The sequence below is a fragment of the Plectropomus leopardus genome, chromosome 21 (genome assembly GCF_008729295.1).
Source record: "Plectropomus leopardus isolate mb chromosome 21, YSFRI_Pleo_2.0, whole genome shotgun sequence".
NCBI classification, from domain to species: Eukaryota; Metazoa; Chordata; class Actinopteri; order Perciformes; family Serranidae; genus Plectropomus; species Plectropomus leopardus.
This window is the reverse complement of record NC_056483.1, coordinates 9739677-9759338: the sequence shown is the minus strand read 5'-3', so window position 1 is coordinate 9759338 and position 19662 is coordinate 9739677. Positions and strand designations below refer to the sequence as shown.

Genomic DNA, 19662 nt, shown 5'->3' with positions numbered 1-19662 from the left:
GTGACAGCTTTAGAAAATGTAGACGTTGCAATGGCTTTTCTAAATTGATTAATATAGATGGTTTGTCTTCTCAATATCACCCAACATTGTAGTTTGTCTGTAATTCACTTTTGTCCGCTTTACTCTGAAACCCCTAGGGAAAACAGTATGTTGGCATGGCAACGCAAGAGTGTTGACTTAAAATGAGGTGAGACTGAGGCTGATTCGTTGGACTCAAATAAGGCTGGGCAATACATGTCATATCGATATCTTGATAAGAGGGCTGGGCGATATGGCCTAAAAATAAAAAATCAAATTTTTTTCACACCAAACTACGATTATAAATGTTTTTTTCCCCCTTTTAAAAACAAATTACAAACGACAAGGAAATTACTCAAATCAAAAGTTGCTTTGATTTTAGCAATACAAATTAACAAAGGCAAAATGAAAAATGTAGAGGACTTCAAGTCAGAATTGCATATTGTGCAGTTTCGCATCTGAAAATGACTAATTCTAAAATCATTGTTGATCAACAAAAGTTTCATGTTAAAAAAAATGTTACTGGTTGTGTTCAAATTTCTGGACCATAGATGGGGACCACAGATGAGGCAGGACAGCTTCAACAAAATACTTGCGGCTTAGTAGCACATACCTGGGGTGGATAGTTTTCAGCATGTGGATAAATCCAGGCTTTTCTAATGTATGTATGGGCACTGTATCTTTAGCGATATGCAGTGCGACTGCATCAGTAACAGCTTTGCACTGAGTCGCTTTCCTGTCATACGGGACACATGGGAAAATGCATTCACTAATGTTGGCTGCTTTATATCGGGTGTTTGTGGGCTGATGCAGTCTTGCGCATCTCGGAGTGAGACAAATTTCTCCGGCTCGGCTGCATACCTCTGTCTGAGAAGTTAAAAAAATTGATCGTGCTGCAGCAGCCTGTAAACAAACTTTGCAGCGGACTGTGGTTTGTTCGAGATCTGACGCTGCACAACCGAACCAGTTCCAAATGACTGACGAGATTTGGGAACGTACTGTTCATTGTTATTCACTCTTGCTGTCATGTTGTTGCGTGTGTATCTCTGGCAGGGAACTAAGAACTACAGAGGTCCAAAGGGAAGCGGCAGAGGAGAAAATCTAGATTTTTAATTTAAAAAATCATCTTAAACCACATATTCAAATCATCGATGAAATCGATTTATCGCTTGGCCCAACGTGATAGGAGACAAGATATCATCTTAAATTATCCTAAGTATTGTCTTTTCCTGCTTTTAAAGGATGCTTTATAATAAGGTGATGTCATTTTCTGAACTTAGACTGCTCCACTTAGTGTGGAGGGAGGAATATACTATGCTAATGGTATGCAGCTTATGAGTGTAACACAGATGGCCATTATTTAAAAATCACTTGACAATGATGTCCTACACAGGTTCCCATAAGTGTTTCATCTGTCGCTGTCATCACGGACTTGTATATTTAGTCATGAGATAGTCAAACCATTTGTATTGCAGGTGGCTTTGAGTGTTGTGGCAGATAGGTGTGTCTCCTGTGGTTTGCAGGTTAGATGGTTTGAATGTAACTGACCTAAATGCCTTGTTTATTATGGTGAGGTCATTGCAACAAGCAGACACAAAGGCCAAAAGAAAGAGTGCTTAGAAGAAGTATTTCCCTGTCTTTGTTCATAGCTGTGTCATCATGCGGAAATATTTTTTAGTGTCTCTGTTTTCCAGTCAGCACTGAGATGTCCTGCAAAAATATTTTCACAAAGCAAAATTACTGTAAATGTCAAAGGTCACACACTGAAGGTTATACAGAAAGAAGAAGTATGAATGGCTTTGAGTGATGGGAACGTTTCCACTGTCTTTGCTGCAGCATAGGTTTACAGTGACCTAATCCCCACAACAAAGAGTCTCTCTGATTCACACATTGTCTGTTGGAAAAGATGGGAAAACCTGCCAACTGCCAGAGCACGATATCCTCCCTGTTATCCCATTGTTTTTCTTTTCTGGGGTTACCCTGGCCCACAGAGCTATGATGACCTTCCTCTTCCACTGTGCTGAGAACAGAGGGGGGGTTAGGCTCCACTGAAGCCAGTTAGCAGCCAACAGGCTATATCATTATTGTTCTCTCTCAGCCTGTAGTATCCAGAGAAAGAATGATAGGGGAGACGACCCACAGAGCTCGCCGTCTGGCCCGACAGACTGGAAGTTATTAGACTGCTTGATAATCAAAAACGGCTTTAGTTTCGAAGCAGTGCGGTGTGTGGGCTCACCTGTTGGTCAAAAAGCTGTTGCTGCTCAATCTGAATGAAACCCCAGTGCTCTGAAAATCTTTGACTGACACTGTTGTCCTCCACAGATCTGTGTGCATTTAAACATGTCTATACATGTCATGGTCCAACGACAGTTTCATGCACAGGCTGTATCCACCCTTATTATGAGTCAGTTCATGTTCTTAACCCTCTTTTGTCAAGTGCTTTCTAAATGGCGTCATGATGTCACCTGCCTTGCGGCGAAGGCACTCACTGAAGGCCAGAGGGTCCAATAGTGATGACTTTGCAGTCCAGGCATACTGCTGCTAATGCACATTGTGTAAGCTAAGCATTTATGCTGATGGAACATCAGGCTTACGTTTTGACCCACAAGCATCTATTGATTAATGCCTTTAACAAATGTTTTCAGCCGGAGCGTTAAGGTTCCTCAGATAACAGCCTTGTGGCGCACCTGTCACGGTACAATACTCAAAAGCTGTTTTAAATAGCGCTCTGAAATTTGGGTAAATGCGGTCATTTGAGGTGAAACACATAATTAGATAAGAGGGTGGATATTGATTTCACCTCAGCTCATCCAATACAGAGATACCGCAGATCTGGCACGTTTAGCATAGCTTAGCGCAAAGAGTGGAAGAAGGGGAAAATGTGTAATAAGATGCAAAACACACTCTGAACCTCTCTGAACTTGAGACATTAGGGTGAATTTGAATTTGATCCCCCTTAGATGAGGTTTTGATGTTAAGTTAGTTTTTTTTTACCAACCCTAAATGTAAAAAAATGTTGCACATCCTGATTTATGGCCTTTTAAGCAGGGATGTCATTCGTGATTGGACTTGGTATTCAACTATTCATTTCATTTCATTTTCCATTAATCTGCAGATTGTTTTCACAATTGATCAGTTAATTGTTAAAATTGCATATAAATATCAGAGAATATTCAAAAGTATCCATCACATTTTCCCCACCGCCCAAAGTGACATCTTCAAATAGCTCATTTTGTTAACCCAACAGCGCACAACCTAAAATAAATTAATTTACCAATCTATCAATCACCACCTAATTTCAACTCTCAATTAGACTGTATTTGAGTTTTCAACTAAAAAAAAAAAAAAAAGAAGTGATTTTCAGTTTGGTAAATCATAGTTCTCTTTTCCTGACAATAGCATTAAGGGCTGGGTAATTTGATACCTTATAGTAACAAACAGAATAATGTAAGTCTAAGTAGTAACAAAAAATCTCCAGTCAAATGATATAAACATATATATCATCCTTTTTATGCTGGGTTCTAATCCCCTGTCCCGACTCCTGGTCGAATCAGCAAACTTTCTGTTGCTGCCGTCTCCTTTTGATGTCAGCTCAACATTTGCCCAGAATGTTTTGACATTGAAATAAAAAACTAAAGAGGCATTAACAAGGACAGCTACTCAGTCTCTTCCTGTTTTCAACAAATGTCGTCACCTCGACAACCACAGACGTATTCGACTAAAAGTTGCAAGTGAACAGAGTCATTCATTAATGTTTAACACCAGTTAGCACAAGCTAACACAGCAGCAGCTAACCTTCAACACCAAGCTGTTAAAGGTCACACAAACCCACACCAAACCCCTTAATTACCTTTAGGTAACGTTTGCTGTGTGATGCTAACTAACAGTTGGCCCTGGCTGGGCAGTTTCTCACGACTGTCCCAGGCATGGAGCTCACACTCCTGCAGCAGCAGCTCCAACCCATACAGTCTATTCACATTATGGGTATTGACTGAAATACTCTTGGTAACAGTATCACTTTAACCGTACTGGTATCGTCGGTATCGGCTTCAGTTATATGCGCAGCTATTGACACAAATGCAGAGATACTGTGCATTAGTATGGAGCGCCAGTAACAGGTTTGGTCATTTGTCAAGTAAGTGCAGAAACAGAAGCAAACCCTCCGTGAATCAGAAGTCCCAACTCTGAAGTCAGAATTTCTTTTTCTAAGGAAGCTTGTCTATCCTCAAATGACTTTAGGACTGTTGCTGAAGTGACAGATTAGACTTCTGTGCCAGCATTACCTCAGCTCTCCTGCTTTCCAAACTTTCTCTCTCTCGCTCCCACTCTGTTTCTCTCACACACACACACACATGGAAAGAGAGCTTACAGCTGTATAAAGGGCTGAGTAGCGGCTGTTTTTTCACTTCTGCATAGATGTGCATTATATTGACCTAGCCTATTTCTCTTCTGTCTACTGACGTCATTAGGATCTTGAGTATTGCACTAAATCTCAAGAATAGCTGCAGCTTTAAAGGCATACACATTTATTGTGACTGTGTTTGGTTTATTTCCTCCAGGCTTCTCTCACACCTTCTTGTGGGAGCCAAATAAGAATAGTTCGGCACTATCTGTCTTTGATGAAAACATAAGAAAATATATATTGTGTTTCATGGGTCATTTCACAACCACCACAACTGATAATGGCTTTAAAAATGGTTGTTTGCTGCTTTGAAATAACACTAGTGATGACATTTCAAAAAATACATTGGCCTTGCAATAACACTTTAATCCAGTGGTTTCCAACTGGTCCAGCCACGTGGTCCAGATTTCTCCTTAGACATTAGCTCAAGGTCCACATCTAAGATAAATTACCACATATTTGGTTTCATTATAATGCAATATGTAAACAAAATGTTAGCTTAAAACATAATGAAATAATATTTAATGCAAGAAATGCAATTACTTAAAACTTAATTAGCACTGCAACCAAAAAAGTGCATATTATTCCAGTGACTCTGCAAAGGCACAGCATGTTAAAAGGCCAAATAATTCCAAGAAACGGGCAATGAAATAGTTGCGGTACTGGAAAAAACTGGTTGGTGCGATAAATAAGGCTCTTAAAAAATCTTTAGATCTGTACTTCAGTCTTAACATGTTCATTTGCGGTCCATTGAGAGTGGACCATGACTCACTTTTGGGTCATGTACCACCAGTTTGGAAATGCAGCTTTAATCCATTTCCACCAAATCATTATGTGAAGTGTAAGATTACACCAGCTCTGTCATGTCAGATGGTCATTATATCATCTAAATACTTTGCTTTCCAATTAATTGAGTTCTGTCTTTCTCATTTTGTTTGTCCTCTAACAGAAAGAGATTCAGGCCATGAGCCAGTGCCACCACCCCAACATCGTGTCTTACTACACCTCATTTGTGGTAAAGGATGAGCTGTGGCTAGTCATGAAGCTGCTCAGTGGGGGTAAGTGCATATGACCTCAGGGTTTCCCACACATTCATTTATCTGTACAATGAATGCTGCCATGTTATTTATTTATTTATTTTTTTTGAGCTGGACTGTCATTAGACGTGCTATAAGAACATATATACTGTTTGGTTATTCATGGAACCACAATCTCAGAGCACAGAGCATACTCTGGGCACTAGGTGTGTGCAATATGGCTGTAAAATAATACCTGAATATTTCAGGGTATTTTTGCAGTAGTGATATTATTGCTGATATTACAAAAATACCAAGAATATTTTGTTATTATTTTCAAGAACATACAACTGCAACAAAATCAGTGTTATAGTTGTATATGTCAATGCAAATGTAGTTTGTGAACAACAACAGTAACTAATTGTCACATTCTATAGAAAATATAAATATTACATAAAAAATAAAATCAATCAAAAAGTACACATCTGAACAGTTCCTTAATAAAAATAAACAAAATCATGAATGTAATAATAGTACATATATAGAAATGACTGAGTGGTTCTCTCCACCTGGACCTGTGTGCACTGCTTTTTCTCCTCCACTCTTTGTGTTGTGGCGTGTGTCACTCAGCGCTAGCGATCAGATCCCCCCCCCCCACCACCCCACACACACACACACACACACACACACACAGACCTGCATTTATTTTGACAGGCTGTTATGTTACGATGAAAATCGCACATTCATATCTATATTGTTATTTTTTGACATGCCGCAACCGTCACGTAGGTTGACATTAGGACAGGAATGCGTACGGCAAGAGACGCCGTGCTGCTGCCGCTGTGCTGCTCAGAGCTGCTGACAGTTAACTTTGAGCAATAAGTTGCAAAAAAGGAAAGTTAGGAGCTGATGGTAAAACATGTTTGTTTTTGCTGTATATAACATTATGACGCAGAAAGTCGAAATATTGCCATTATCATGATGTGAAATTTTCTTATATAAAAAAATTATACTGATATTATCGTGGATGACATTATAAGGCAAACCCCTGCTGGGCACACACAGAGCAGCAGAACACCAGGTGCAGTGAAAGTGAAACTTAACTGTTGTTTGCACCAGGTCTAAAAGTTTGCATTCCCTCATCTCTGGAGCAGCTGCTCCTCTGATCCATCCATCTGTCCTGATCAGCTGTGATCAAATCAGCTGATCAATTATCCACCTTGGGACTCGAGCTTTACAATGTGCTGCTGACAAAAAAAAATCTCATGATGAGTTTCACCTGTTCTGCATCCACAGACCTGCAAAAGTGTCCGAATTTAGAGAGGAGACACAGAATGACACAAGAAACACAAACAAGGAAAAACAAATTGGAAAAAACGAGAGTCGCTTTTAGCACTGTATTAACAGTTCGATTAGCTTTTTGAATGCATCAAATATGGTTATCATCATAAGTCCTATTGGGGGATCCAGAATGTTTGGCAGGGCGCCTCATGATGAGAGAAGGGCAGTAGGAAGAGCTGGGCTACTTTCCTCCGGTGATGTTAACTGTGATTGTAGGGAATGTGACAGCACTGATCCTCATTGTGTCCCATGTGAGCTGCAGCTCTTTCCGGGCTTTAACTCAGTAACAGTGCAGGAGCTAATGACAGGGCAGAGGTAATAACAGCCCGCGGGCCGGCGTCATGGCACCCATCTGGCAGCGCTGCAATTAACTAGTGAGAGGAGCATGAAGAGGAGGCCACCATGGAGAGAAAGACCTCAAAATACAACGGCTGCATCTGCTTCTTATTGTTTTGTTCGTTTTTATTTTTAACCAACAAGTGAGATATTTGTGGTTCTGGATCAGCCTGTGAGGGAGAGGAGCTTTTGCTGCAGACCTGTGAGGGCTACTAGACTCATCCAGCGTGCAGATTAAAGTGTCCTGTACCAAACATTTGACAAGCACTGTCTTCAGAGATGAAGACTGCCTGATAAGAATAATGGCCTTCTGTTTACAAAGAGTCAAAAACAGCCACTTGTTTCTCTCTTAATCCTGCTTTCAGTCACACACACTAATTATACAGGCCCAAGTGTACATAAATACTTGCACACGCTAAACATTTACACTGTTTCTACCCTCCCTTGTTCCTCTCAGGGCCCCTGAGTAAACAGCGTCCCACTGTAACAGATAGTGCCCAGGTGGCATGCCTGACTCCCACGGATACACTCAAGTCATGAGCCACTTGGCAGCCGACTTGCAGCTGGGCCCGGGGGCACAGTGCCCGCCAAGCGACGCTTTAGCAGACGGCCAGCCTCACAGCGGGAGCTGACACCACTTAAGATGGCCTCTCCCGTTCCCCTTATCCTAGTTAAACAGAGGCCCTTGATGTTGATTTTTATTGTGCAGAGTAATTAAATGATGGCCATGGCGACGTCTGCCATGGAGACAGACCTCAAATGAGGTCGGGTTTATAGACCATGACTCCACAGGGCAGAGCATACCATCTCAGAGGAAGGCCAACCACTGTCTGCTCCTCTGGCTTGATGGAGCGTAAGAAACCCTCCACCCTCCAGCTCCATCCTGTCTTGTGTCTTCTGCTATTCAAAGACTGTTAACAGCTCAACAGCGGAGCTGACAAAGTTTTGACATGTTTCTGCTCCAACAAGGTTTGTTTGTAAAGTGCTTTATGATGAAGCAGGGGAGCACATTCCTATAGCACAGGTCTCATTCAGTTGTAGAATGTTGTTAGACTAGACCACATTGGTTTAACAATATTTTTGCATTTGCTGTAGTTGAAAGCTCAGTGTTTTGCAGAAAAATTGCTAAACAATTTGTAGACTTTTCCAAGACCCTTAGATGTCTTGACAAGCAATATTTCACTGGGCCCCAATACAGAATTTACTGATGGTATGCTACTCTTGTTTTGGCAGATACAGTGTCTTAGTGGTTGACTGTCAGTATGCCACTTATAGTAGGTATGTCACTCATGTTGCATTGGCAGATACCAATGCAGCATGATACTTGTGCCCCTGTGCGTACTTCAGCAATTGCTGTGGGGTATGCGGATAGATTGTGGAGTAACTCAGCTTATTTAAAGAAAAAAAAATGAGGGAAAGATAAACCCACAAATAGTATTACAAATTGGTGTGAGGCAGCTATGACAGGCCCAACGCACAGGACAGTCCTCCCACTAAGTAAGCTATAAGACCTTAACAACACATGTAGGACTTTACAATATGTGAAAACTAGGGAGCGAGACTTGCAGTTATACGGAACAATTTTACTGTTAGACCATGGTGTTTAGGCCTGTGGCCTTTAAGTTGTTTTGACAGTTGCTGGAGTTTAATCTCGTCAGACGTTTTCTCTTCTCCATGCATCTTGTAAGCAGATGAAGTTGTGTCGGTAATCACTACTCTCCTTTTACGAGGCCAGCTAGCAAGTAAGCAAAATGTCAAAAAGATAACTAAACAAAAAGGAGTAAATGGTAAGAATATCTGTCTTCTGGTGCTCCAAGTAGTAACAGACTGAATACCCACTTTGACTGAACCTGACTGGTCTTTTACTGGCAAGCGCTAATGCCGTCTGGTAACAGTGACATATCTATTGGCTATTTGTTGTATTGCTTGATGTAGGCTGTGTGTGCACTGTATCTGGTCAAAAAGTTGCACTTGAACATACATGCAAAAGCTACAGCTCATGGTCAACTAGCACATACGTTCTGCACCTGCTTGAGTGGAAATAACTTTCCATACCAACAGTGAGCAGTAGTCTGTATCCATCAATCAAAAAGGGAACCCAGGAGACAAACGGGAAGGATTCAAGAGACGCTAGTTAGCCAATTAGCACCTTAACAACAGAAATAGCAAATTATATTTATTAAAGCAAGCAAACAATAACAAAAATAACTGCAAACTGGTTCCTCTAAAGAGCTCAGTGGTTAAAAGAAAAACTAAAAATAAACCTAATATAACAAGTTAATTTTGACCTCACGCCCTCTTGAGTTTAGTCATTTGTTTGCTTTCCTTACTTCCGTTTCTCTTCTTGTGCGCTGAGCTGATCTACCAATCGGAGTGATTTTTCTCATCAGTGGGCTGTGACGACTCTGTCACCAATAACTCATGCTAAATTGGCCGAAAAGCTGGCAGCAAGAGCAAACTAGTGCCAAAAGTGTGGGACATGCTGCAAAAACTATGGTGACAGACGCTCACCTACAGCTCGACATTGACTGATGACTGACTGTGGGCCTTGTGTATCAGGGCCTAAATAATTGACATATGCAATTGAAACATGCCATGAATCATTTTTGATCTAGCGTGTGACTTTACATTGTTAATCTTAAACATCAAAAAAGGCCACAGTTGCATATATACTGGTACATATTACACAGAATCAGTGGGTTTAAAGTTTTGACAATCTCCTAGGTACGATTCTTACTGTCATCTTTGACACTGTTGAACTACTGAGCCCTTTTTGCAAATTGTTAACAGTAAGTTAAAAGCAATGCCTCATAGGTATCATGTCTTTGTGACTTAATGTCATACGTTGTTCATTCAAATGAGTAATTCTCTAAAAACCCTAATCACCAATTGAGACTGCTCTCCTTTCTGGCAAATCCATCTAAGGCCAAACCTGTAGAGCCAAGTTTAGTGCTAGGTGCACAGTGCAGAGCTTTTCAGGAAATTCCTGTTCTGAATGTGACATGTGAACAACTGTTTCATTAAAGCGCCACATAGCCCGTCACTGACTGAATACACATCGGAGAGACATCCACTGAAACCCACTGGGACAGAATATGAGTCATGCCAAAGCAAGCGGAGGAATGTGTTCCCAGGAGATTAATGTGCAGCCTTCACCAAGTGACTTCACTGCTGCCGAGCTCAATCGAATGCCACTCAGAGTGGAATCTAGCTAAAGGCAGATTGTTATTGACTGTTCTGATTTAGCATATGAAAAGACTCTGTCAAGTTTGGAGCCAGTGGATTTGTCACATCATGATGTGGCCTTTAACTGTTGCCAAAATGCTGACAAGAAGCTTTGTTGGTGACTCCAGGTTTACAGAATGAAGACAATGAAATTCTAGCAAGGGGTTTAACAGTACATCGATTTGGATCAATTCTATCATTGATGATCCAATATGATTGATGCAGAGGGGCAAAGCATTGATACGTATCCTTATCTTAAAGATACACCATTCTTTTGAAATTCTCATGGCACTTCCATGTCCCCATTGCTGTCCAAGTGCAATTTCTTTCTAAACAGTGCTAGCAGCCTAGTGCTGGGTAGATCATTGTGAGCAGTCAAGAAAAAGACAAAAAAAATGTTTTTATATCAACTCATATTGACCGTAGGCCCCTGAATTGAGTCAAATCAAAATCCCACCTTCTAATCATTGTAATTTTAGCAGATATAGCACCATTGTCCAACAAAAATCAATAGAATATATCTGTTTTGTCCACCAGGGTGGAAATGTTGTTTTCAGCTCACCAGACACAAAAGACAACCTAAAAAATTTTTGGAAAAAGTTGTCTCATAGGGCTTTTGTGACTTGCCAAAAATTTTCCTGCCATTGAACCATTCCTAGAAAGGTAAGTCCTACATGTACAGTTTAGGTGACTATGCCAGGCAGGAAGGTGGAAAGTAAAAACTCTCTCAACCATAGTTTTAAACACTAATTCTTAAATCTGCTGACCAACACCCAGGCCACTAAGTTTCCCAAGAAGATAGTCACTATGAGCATCCATTGAAAATATATATAATGAAATATCGGATCATGTTATAATGTGATTTACACCCCTAAGGGCAAATTTATGCTCTACTTTAGTTTAGATGGAGCTTTCTGTCCATACAGTGCTATTTCATCTACATTTTGTCCATATTTGTGTCCTGAAAGCTTATGGATACAGATAAATCAGAGCAGTACCACCAGAGATCATGGGGGCAGTGTAGCGTAGCGAAATTTGACTTTTGGAGACGACGAAGATATTTGAAAAATGGCGAACAGAACAAATCAGTAATATAGTTAGAAGAACTCCCCGTCCACATGTCGTAATGTATTTAATGGCCTTGCAGACCGCCGACCAATGCTGCCCCAGTTTAAAGGTATATTATCACGGGTCTCCTCCACCAGCGCCATGTTTGTTGTCTGAAATTTTTGACACTGTCCTCTAGTTCCATCTATTGGTGGGATGTATGCCTTTCTTAAAGGAAAAATAAGTATGAGGGCAGGGACTTTTGCTATGTTTGAAACAGACGTAACTATTTTCATACATAATGGGAGCATAAATGAAACTAGATGCTGACATGCTAAATTTCCTTTGTTGGCTCTTGTATCTTATCTTTCTTTCCCCTAAGAAAACAGACATCTTTAAATCCGTCAGTCCACTCTTCTACACCTTGTTTCTCTCTTCACATGCCTCTTCACAGCTTCTCCCATGCTCCGCCCTTCCTCTCCCCCTCTAAATTTGCTTGGCCTTCCCCTTCGGCCTTTAGCACAGGTGGCACTAGCTCTCATCTTCTTCGTCCACTTCCTCCGTTTTTTTTCTCTCTCATCCTCTCGCTCAGTGTCAAACCTCCCGCTCTGACCAGGAGAACTAAAGGCTGAAGTTCAATTCATGACTTTAACACCTTCACAAGTTTTGTTTGAGTTCCTTTTGAGCTTTGACTAATCCAGCATGAAACCACGATGATGATTTGGCATTTCCCAGAGTTTTTTGCATGCTCTACAGTATGCCACACTGTCAAGACTTAATTTATCCCCTGTGAGTTGTATAAACTCTTCCTCTGGGAGCTTGGACAGGCGCCGTTCAAACCAGGCCAACAGGTGTCATTTGTCTTGGAAGCCGTCGTCGTTCCCATGCAAAATGAACCTTTTGGATTGTTAACCTGTCAGTCAGTGTCAGCACGTTGAAGCAGCCTAATGAGGCGTGAAGAGTTCAATCAGATGGATTTGAAAGAGGCTGACAAGAGTGGCATTTAGTGATCTCCCCCAAAGCCTACATCATGCTGTGTGTGTTCTCCGCTCAGTGCCACCTCAGCTTAAAGGAGACTCATCTGGAGAAGGAACTATACACTATTTTTCTTCCTTTATCCACATTTTCTTTCTTCTCTTAAAAGAAAAGTTTGACTTTTTGGGGAATATTTGCTTTCTTGCCGAGAGTTGGATGAGAAGATGGATAGCACTCTCTTTTTAGATGTCAGAATCAATCGTCTCATCCATCTTTTGGTGAGAAATCATATGTTTAGTTCCCAAAGTGTCTAACTTTTCCTTTAGTGGTTATAGATTAAGCTGGGCTCTAACTTCTAAAATCCAGTTGAGTGAGCAAAGATAAGTTTCTGCACATTATCTTCACTGTAACGTCCTCATCACACCTTCATTTGTTGGCTCATTAGGACCACATCCTACCCTCACTCGGTTGTGACTCACTTATTATGTGTTCACTTATCCTCCCTCCCTCAGCACCTTCTCCATTGTCACCTGTCATTCCCTCTCCTCCCTCCCACCATTTCAGACAAGGAGATGAGCATCAGACTGAGCACAGAGGCATTGAGAGAGGAGGGAGAACAGAGAAGAAAAAAAAAAAACGTCAGACAGGCTGCCTTTTCTCAATGAGCTTCAAAGAGCTGTCACATCAGAGACACGAGGCTGCACTCTCCTTACACTCTCCTCTCGCTTCTTGCCGATTCACTCATTCACACATACACTATCTCACACACTCAGACACACATGCTTTTCCCGCCTTTCCTCATCTGTCCTCTCTCTGAAAGGGTCTCTCTCCCGCACTGCTGAATCACATTTATGCTCGTGCGCTGTCACCGCACGACGAACCCGTTGAACCCACCGCCTCTCCCTCACTCTCCCCTCACTCTGCCACTGTGTTGTGCTGTGGCGAAGGCTCTGCAATAACACTGTCTAGTCTCAGGTGGCCATCATCGTCGGCTCCCCTGGGTAGTGCTGAGCTCTTCTGAGCACTGCAGGCGAGGACATCCTGAAGTGATTGAGCAAATTGATATATCTGCACCCTTAGCCTGGCAGTGTTGCTAAAACACAATCAATTTAATCCTGGAATTGTATCACGGACAGTCTTTCAGGACCTTGAAACGGCCATTTCCAGCATTTGTTTGCAAGTGCCGCTGTGTGTGTATGTGTGTGTGTGAGGGTGTGTGAGGGAGGGACAGACAGTGTGGCAGTGTGTTTCTGTATCACTGCAGCACAATACAGCTTGACAAGCAAGTGGCATTCTTTTTGCTTCTCTGCTTTGTCCCCCGTTCACCAGTGTCGCCCAATTTTCTGTCATACCGAATGCAAATACTGGACCTCTTTTCAGAGAGATGTTCTTTATTCTGTGGAAAGTGGCACAAAGGAGATCACACACTGACAGCAGTCTGACTTTTCAACCAAAGCGCTCCTTTTATTCAGCAGGAGCCAGGCTGAGGGAGACATGGTGACCTGTCAGGTCAGTGAGCACAGCTACGGTAGCCCTCCATTCAGCCGGGGCAACTGAAGACAAAGCAGCAGTTGAACTTGTAACCTCGACTGCACACTTATCTTTCATGCAGTCGTTGGCTAATTTCAAAGGCACTGAAGGCACGTGCACACTGCAGCAAATAAAAAACCTCAGCTCAGTTTGTAGATTTGATTTTTTTTAAGTTAAGCTGAACTGCAGAGAGACTGACTGTTATGCAATGATGTCGTCATCAAGAGTCAAAACTTGGAGCTGCTCTATAGACGGTGGGTAATGACATGACACTACAGCAGCCATGCCGATTTTAACTGGGCACATTTTCTGATTACTGGCTGTGAGCTCAACACCCAAATGAAACTAATTAGAATGGAAAACCTCAAACAAAAATCCTGTGAGCTTACAAAGTCAGTATAATTTAAAGTCAATGGAGCAAGTCCAAAAAAATGTCCTCGAATGATATCATAAATTCAAGTTTTGCTGCTGTTTATGACAGTTGTCTGTTTGTAAATATTGACATAACTTTTTAATATCATAGATTGTGTATCATAAATTATTTTTGATGGAGGATTTACCCTTCAAAGAATACATGGTAACAAATGTTCTGATATCTCTCTATCAGCTATTGGTTTCTTTTTTCCCATGTTTATGATTGAAGGACTTTTGTTTTAAAAATGCTATATCATTTGTTTTTTCCGTTAATAGAATCCATCTAACTGAAACTGGAAAAGGGTCTTTGCTTACCCACAGTCTGATTCATCCAAACATTATCATATTATATACAAATCATCTTAACTGAATGTCTGCTAATACAACAGGAAGTATGTGTTTTTGTAAATAAGTTTAGTTTAGATAAGGCTTAACAGATGATATCTGCTAGCCTGAGGGGACTTTGACATTGATGCAGGACCGAGATCACCAGAAACAATTTACCTACTAATTTTCTCCAAGAGGTCGACTGCTAGATGGTTTTCATTTCTCTCTGACATTGATGTTGACAAATATAGTTTTCAGCAAAGAAAAATGGAGCATGCCATTGTAATTCCTTTTATTGACCGCTGTCCTGTGGTTTTTATCCAGGCTCTGTGCTGGACGTGATCAAGCACATCATCTCACGAGGCGAACACAAGACAGGCGTCCTGGACGAAGCCAGCATAGCCACGGTGTTGAAAGATGTGCTTGAAGGCCTGGAGTATCTACACAAGAACGGACAGATCCACAGGTAACAAGACTCACGGCCTTCCGCTCTGGTGCTGCAATAAAACTGACACAACTTTCTATTACCACCGAGCGCAGTGGTGTTATCAGACTTCACCTTGAAGGTTTATGAAGCAGAAACTCTGTCTTCTTTGTTGCCGCCTAAAAGGTGTCATACTAATATTATGTCCCCCACCTTGACCAAATGGGACATTATGTTATCATAGTGGAGTCTGTGTCCATCTGTGTTTGTGCTGACACTTTTTTGCGAGCACCCTTTGTGAGCACTTAATACTTTATATCTGGAGCACCGAGGGTCTCAATATAGAGCAGATTGCTGTACACGAGATACATTTTTGGAGTAAAGAAGGACTGGGCGATATGGCCTGAAATGTTATCACGACTAAATGTCCATATCAGTCAATATTGATAATTAACCACAATAAATGTTTATACATTATTTCTTTGTGGAAAATGAAGTTGTGGAAAAGCATGTCTGTGTTCTGTGTTGTTGTAATGCTACAACGTTACCTCACGCTTTAGCTTGGTGGCTAATATTGTCTCATTCCTTTTGCTACTTATTGATCTGTTTAGTGCCAGTTGACAACTAGCATTTGATAGCACCCCCTTCTGCTGTATTGGTGATTTAATAATGTCCAACATCTATCAAACATTTGTCATATTTCAGTTGAGGAAAATATTATGGAGGTCGTTATCATTTTATCACCCAGTTCTAGATTTAAAGAGCATTTTAATGAGCATTGTTTTAAGACTTACAAAATTAAATGTATTTAAGATACACATTTTATATTAATATTTCACATTAACTAATACATGTGATATATGGAGACATCTTTACAAATGAATTGAACCAACCAACCAACCAACCAACCAATGTACTCATTAGCCTAACTGGCACAACTTTCCATTTTTCAGTTACATATTTCCTTTAGTCAAAAAAGTAACCTGAGCAAATATGGTCATAGTGCACAGTTTAATGCAAAGTTTAACACACAGAAGTGCTTGGTATTCTTCTGGACAGACGTCTGTACCAAGAAAATGTCATTTAAGACAGCCTCTTTCACTCCTAAAGGTCAGGGTTGTTATTAGGATCTGCGTTGAGACGAGGCAGTATACTTCCCCGATGGCAATGCGACAAGTGTTCCAGAAGAAGAAGCAGTAATGATTTGTTTATAGCTTAGCACTAAAGAATGGTTATGAATGAACAAAACAAAAACTCGCTTTCTATCTTTACTATAAATTTTAAAGCCGTACAGATGATACAAGCCCTCGGAGTTTTAATTAAAACGGCAAAACATTTAAAGGAATACTTTGCTGATGTTCACCAGGTCTGTGTCAAAACAATGTGGGTTTTTTGTGTAGATGAACTGTGGTAGACTTTTTCTCCAGCTAAACAGTGCCTAGATATCCCTCCTCACCCCTTGCAAATGGTGTAATTTACGTAATTTGAAGGAGTTTTGATGGCTCTTGGGGCTGTTGCTGAAACTACAGGTCGTACTTCCATATTTTTGTATTGTGCGCTGCAAACTGCCACCTCAAAGAGTATACATCAGATCAAGAGACAGACCTGCCCCCCCCCCCTCGCTCGCTCTTTCAAACTCATACAGACTCATATCAAACGGTAAAACTAAGCAGTGGTGATCAAATATAAATCAAGGTTACCTTACTGCACTGCATATTTCTTGCCCAAAATGGCGAGAGTTAGTAAACAGGAGTGGGCACCGCACTGCTTCCTGCACAGTGAAATCTGAGGCCGAAAAAAGGGAGATCAAACAGTAAAACTAAACGGCGGTGATCAAATATAAACCAAGATTTTGTTACTGAGTTGCATATTTCTTGCCTCAAATGTTTTTAGAAAAATGTTTTAGCTTACCACTTAACTGTAGTAGAGATTCATCCGACTGCCATTGTTTCACACAGACCAGTCCACATTACGTCACCCACCAGCGGGAACAGTATTTTAGTAGTTGTAGGTTTTCTACCTCTTGAGTTAAAGCAACCTTTTTCTCTGTTTTCTCGGGTCATGTAGCACCAATTTAAAAAAATATTTGCATCTTTCTACTGCTGAGACGGCCTCGGTTTATCTTTACATCGGTGAAACATTACTTTAAGTTTCTGCAAGAAATCTGTAAGTAGACTTCCCTTTCCTGGCTGATAATCTCCAAGAGTTACTGTATGAATATGCATTAGTGGAATGTGTGAATGGCAGATTTGCGTGCCACAGGAAATCTGATCCTTAAAGCTTTCTTCTAAGCCAGTTCAAGACCTGGCTAAGTCCCCGCACTTAAAACTGATACAGTAAACCCAGTTGACACACTGGCTGTAGAAGTCATTGCACTGCCTCTTCTGTTTCTAATATTCATTACTTACTCTTTCGTACGTCTCCTCTTTTCTCCCAATGGCACACACATAACTCGGGACAGGCTACATGTGTAAATAATGCATCGCTTCTCGGCTTGGTTAAGTGCTCAGCAGCACTCACAGTAGCATGGCAATGAGAAACAGAGAGAGGGGCTTGATTGAAGACTTTGACCATGAGCTTGGATGAGGGGATGAAGCGTCAACTCATTAAGCGCTGAGTCAGAAAGCTGCTGTCTCCTATAGAAACTATAGGTAGAGATACATGAAGAATTGCACAGTTTCAATTACTGTGTTAATTATAAGGAAAATCCACTGCAGTATACCTCTGCTGCAGCATATAAGTATCCACTTTCAGTGTAATGTGACAGGATTATCGGTCAGTGCCGGTGAGCCGGAAATGTTTTTCCACTGTAAAACTTGGCCTCAACTCTCTGCCCTGTCTAAGGAGACATTTGAGAATCATTAATAGATCATTTATCACTTCTGTCCACCCCAGGCTTTGAGGTGTGACTTGTGAAAAAGATATTGTGAGCTAACCCCCCCAGCGCTGAAAATCACTGACATGCTGAGACTGAAGGGGCTCTGTTGAGTTAATCAGTGTCTGCTGATGTAAACGTGCACATATGGCCGCGCGTGTTCCTCCTGTGTAAGCTGGATCATATGAGTGGGAGCCTCAGGGGCAGGGGTGATGGAGAGAGTCAAGGGGGTGAGGCTTGACGAGGAGGGAGTAGGAGAGAAAGTGTCACATGATATGTTCCATCCAGCCCAGGACGGCAGAAAAGCAATTAGAGCGTTGCGGCCCGGGCTGTGGCCTCAACCGGAGACATTTACCACAAGACGGCGAACTGCTCCACCTCCACATTCACAGCAGCTCGGAAAGTCAGTGATTCAAAGGTGACACTTGTTCTCTAACTTGAAGAGCAGGTAGAAGAAGAAAAGTGTGGATTTTGTCAGTTGAATCCCAGAAAATCAGCCTGTTAGCCAAGTTAATTATTGGAAATTGTGGGGTGTTCTTTGCCTTACTCATCTCTGAAACCTTGCAAGTCGTCTGAAGGTACATAAGAGGGCTCTGCCCAGCAAATTATTTGGTATGTGGTTGAATAATGAGAAGGTAATGGCTGTAGTTATGCCGCCTCTGGGAGCGTCTGGGAGAACCTCTTGCTGTTGGGTAAAGGAAAATTGACAAAATAAGAAATAAAAATTGATTTGAAAAAAACAGATGAGATTGAAAATCAGCAGTCTGGAGAAAGCAATCAATATAGAGAAGCAAAGGGAAGATATTTTTGTTGTCAAGAAAAGGCACGGCTAAAAGAGGGGAGGTATGTCGCCCTCATGGGAGACCCACAGGGCGTCTCATAAACCTTCTTTTTACAGCCCTGTTAGGGGCACTGTGAGCCTGGCACCAGGATGTGATGTCACAGGAGGTGACCCGCCGGAGCTGCAAGGTGCGGAAGCTGCCAGATGAGAATGATCAATCTTCCTGACAGTTTTATACTGTGGCTGTTCCCACCTGACTACTGCCAGGCTATCATTTCAGCAGGTCATAAATATGAAGAGACCACACGTGTCTCGTTCGTAACACACAATCATGTAGTTTCTAAATGTTATTGATAGGCTTTGATGTGATTTAATACAGAGATGAGTTAAAAATGGCAGTTTTTACATTACACCTAGTAATGTAAAATATGGCTGCTTCACTAGTAGGAGTTGGGACTCAAACTGCAGGTTGGCTTTTTTCCTCTCCGCTACAGTATTTCTTTGAACTTGCATGGTGCATTGTGTCACCACCTCCCCCCTCCTCCTCCTCTTCCTCTCCTGTGAATGTTAATGACTGTCTGCACTCTGCAGCCTTTTTCTCAGAGCATTTCAATCTGCTGCAGTGAACCAAAGCCTTCATGGTTCTTGAATGAGTGCAGGAGGGACTCAATCAGATTGACCTGATCGCTCTTTGTGAATGATCATGAAGCTTCATGGTCTTTTATCAGAGTGCAGCATCTTAAATCAAAAACCCACCTTGAAGTAATCAAGTATTGTTTCTCAGAGAGTAGTTTCCGATTATGTCATAGAGATGTATCTGAAGACACTACAGCAGTAAAAAGCGCCTGATTAATAGTTGTAAGCTCTTAATTCACATAAAACTCTTGAGGTAGCATGTCAAACAAAAGCTCTGTCTGCTCAAAAGTCACTCATTGATTTATTCATTTAACA

The 19662-nt window shown here is 41.4% G+C and overlaps 1 protein-coding gene across 2 annotated transcripts in view; it reads left to right on the top strand.

Annotated features, from left to right (window-relative positions):
- The window catches only part of oxsr1b (oxidative stress responsive kinase 1b), a 52689-nt gene that overhangs the window by 14820 nt on the left and 18207 nt on the right, over positions 1 to 19662 (top strand). For both annotated transcript variants that reach the window (XM_042510308.1, XM_042510307.1), the window contains 2 exons: positions 5370 to 5478; positions 14956 to 15097. In XM_042510308.1, the coding sequence (XP_042366242.1) occupies positions 5370 to 5478; positions 14956 to 15097 (251 nt within the window). The remainder of the gene's footprint in view (positions 1 to 5369; positions 5479 to 14955; positions 15098 to 19662) is intronic.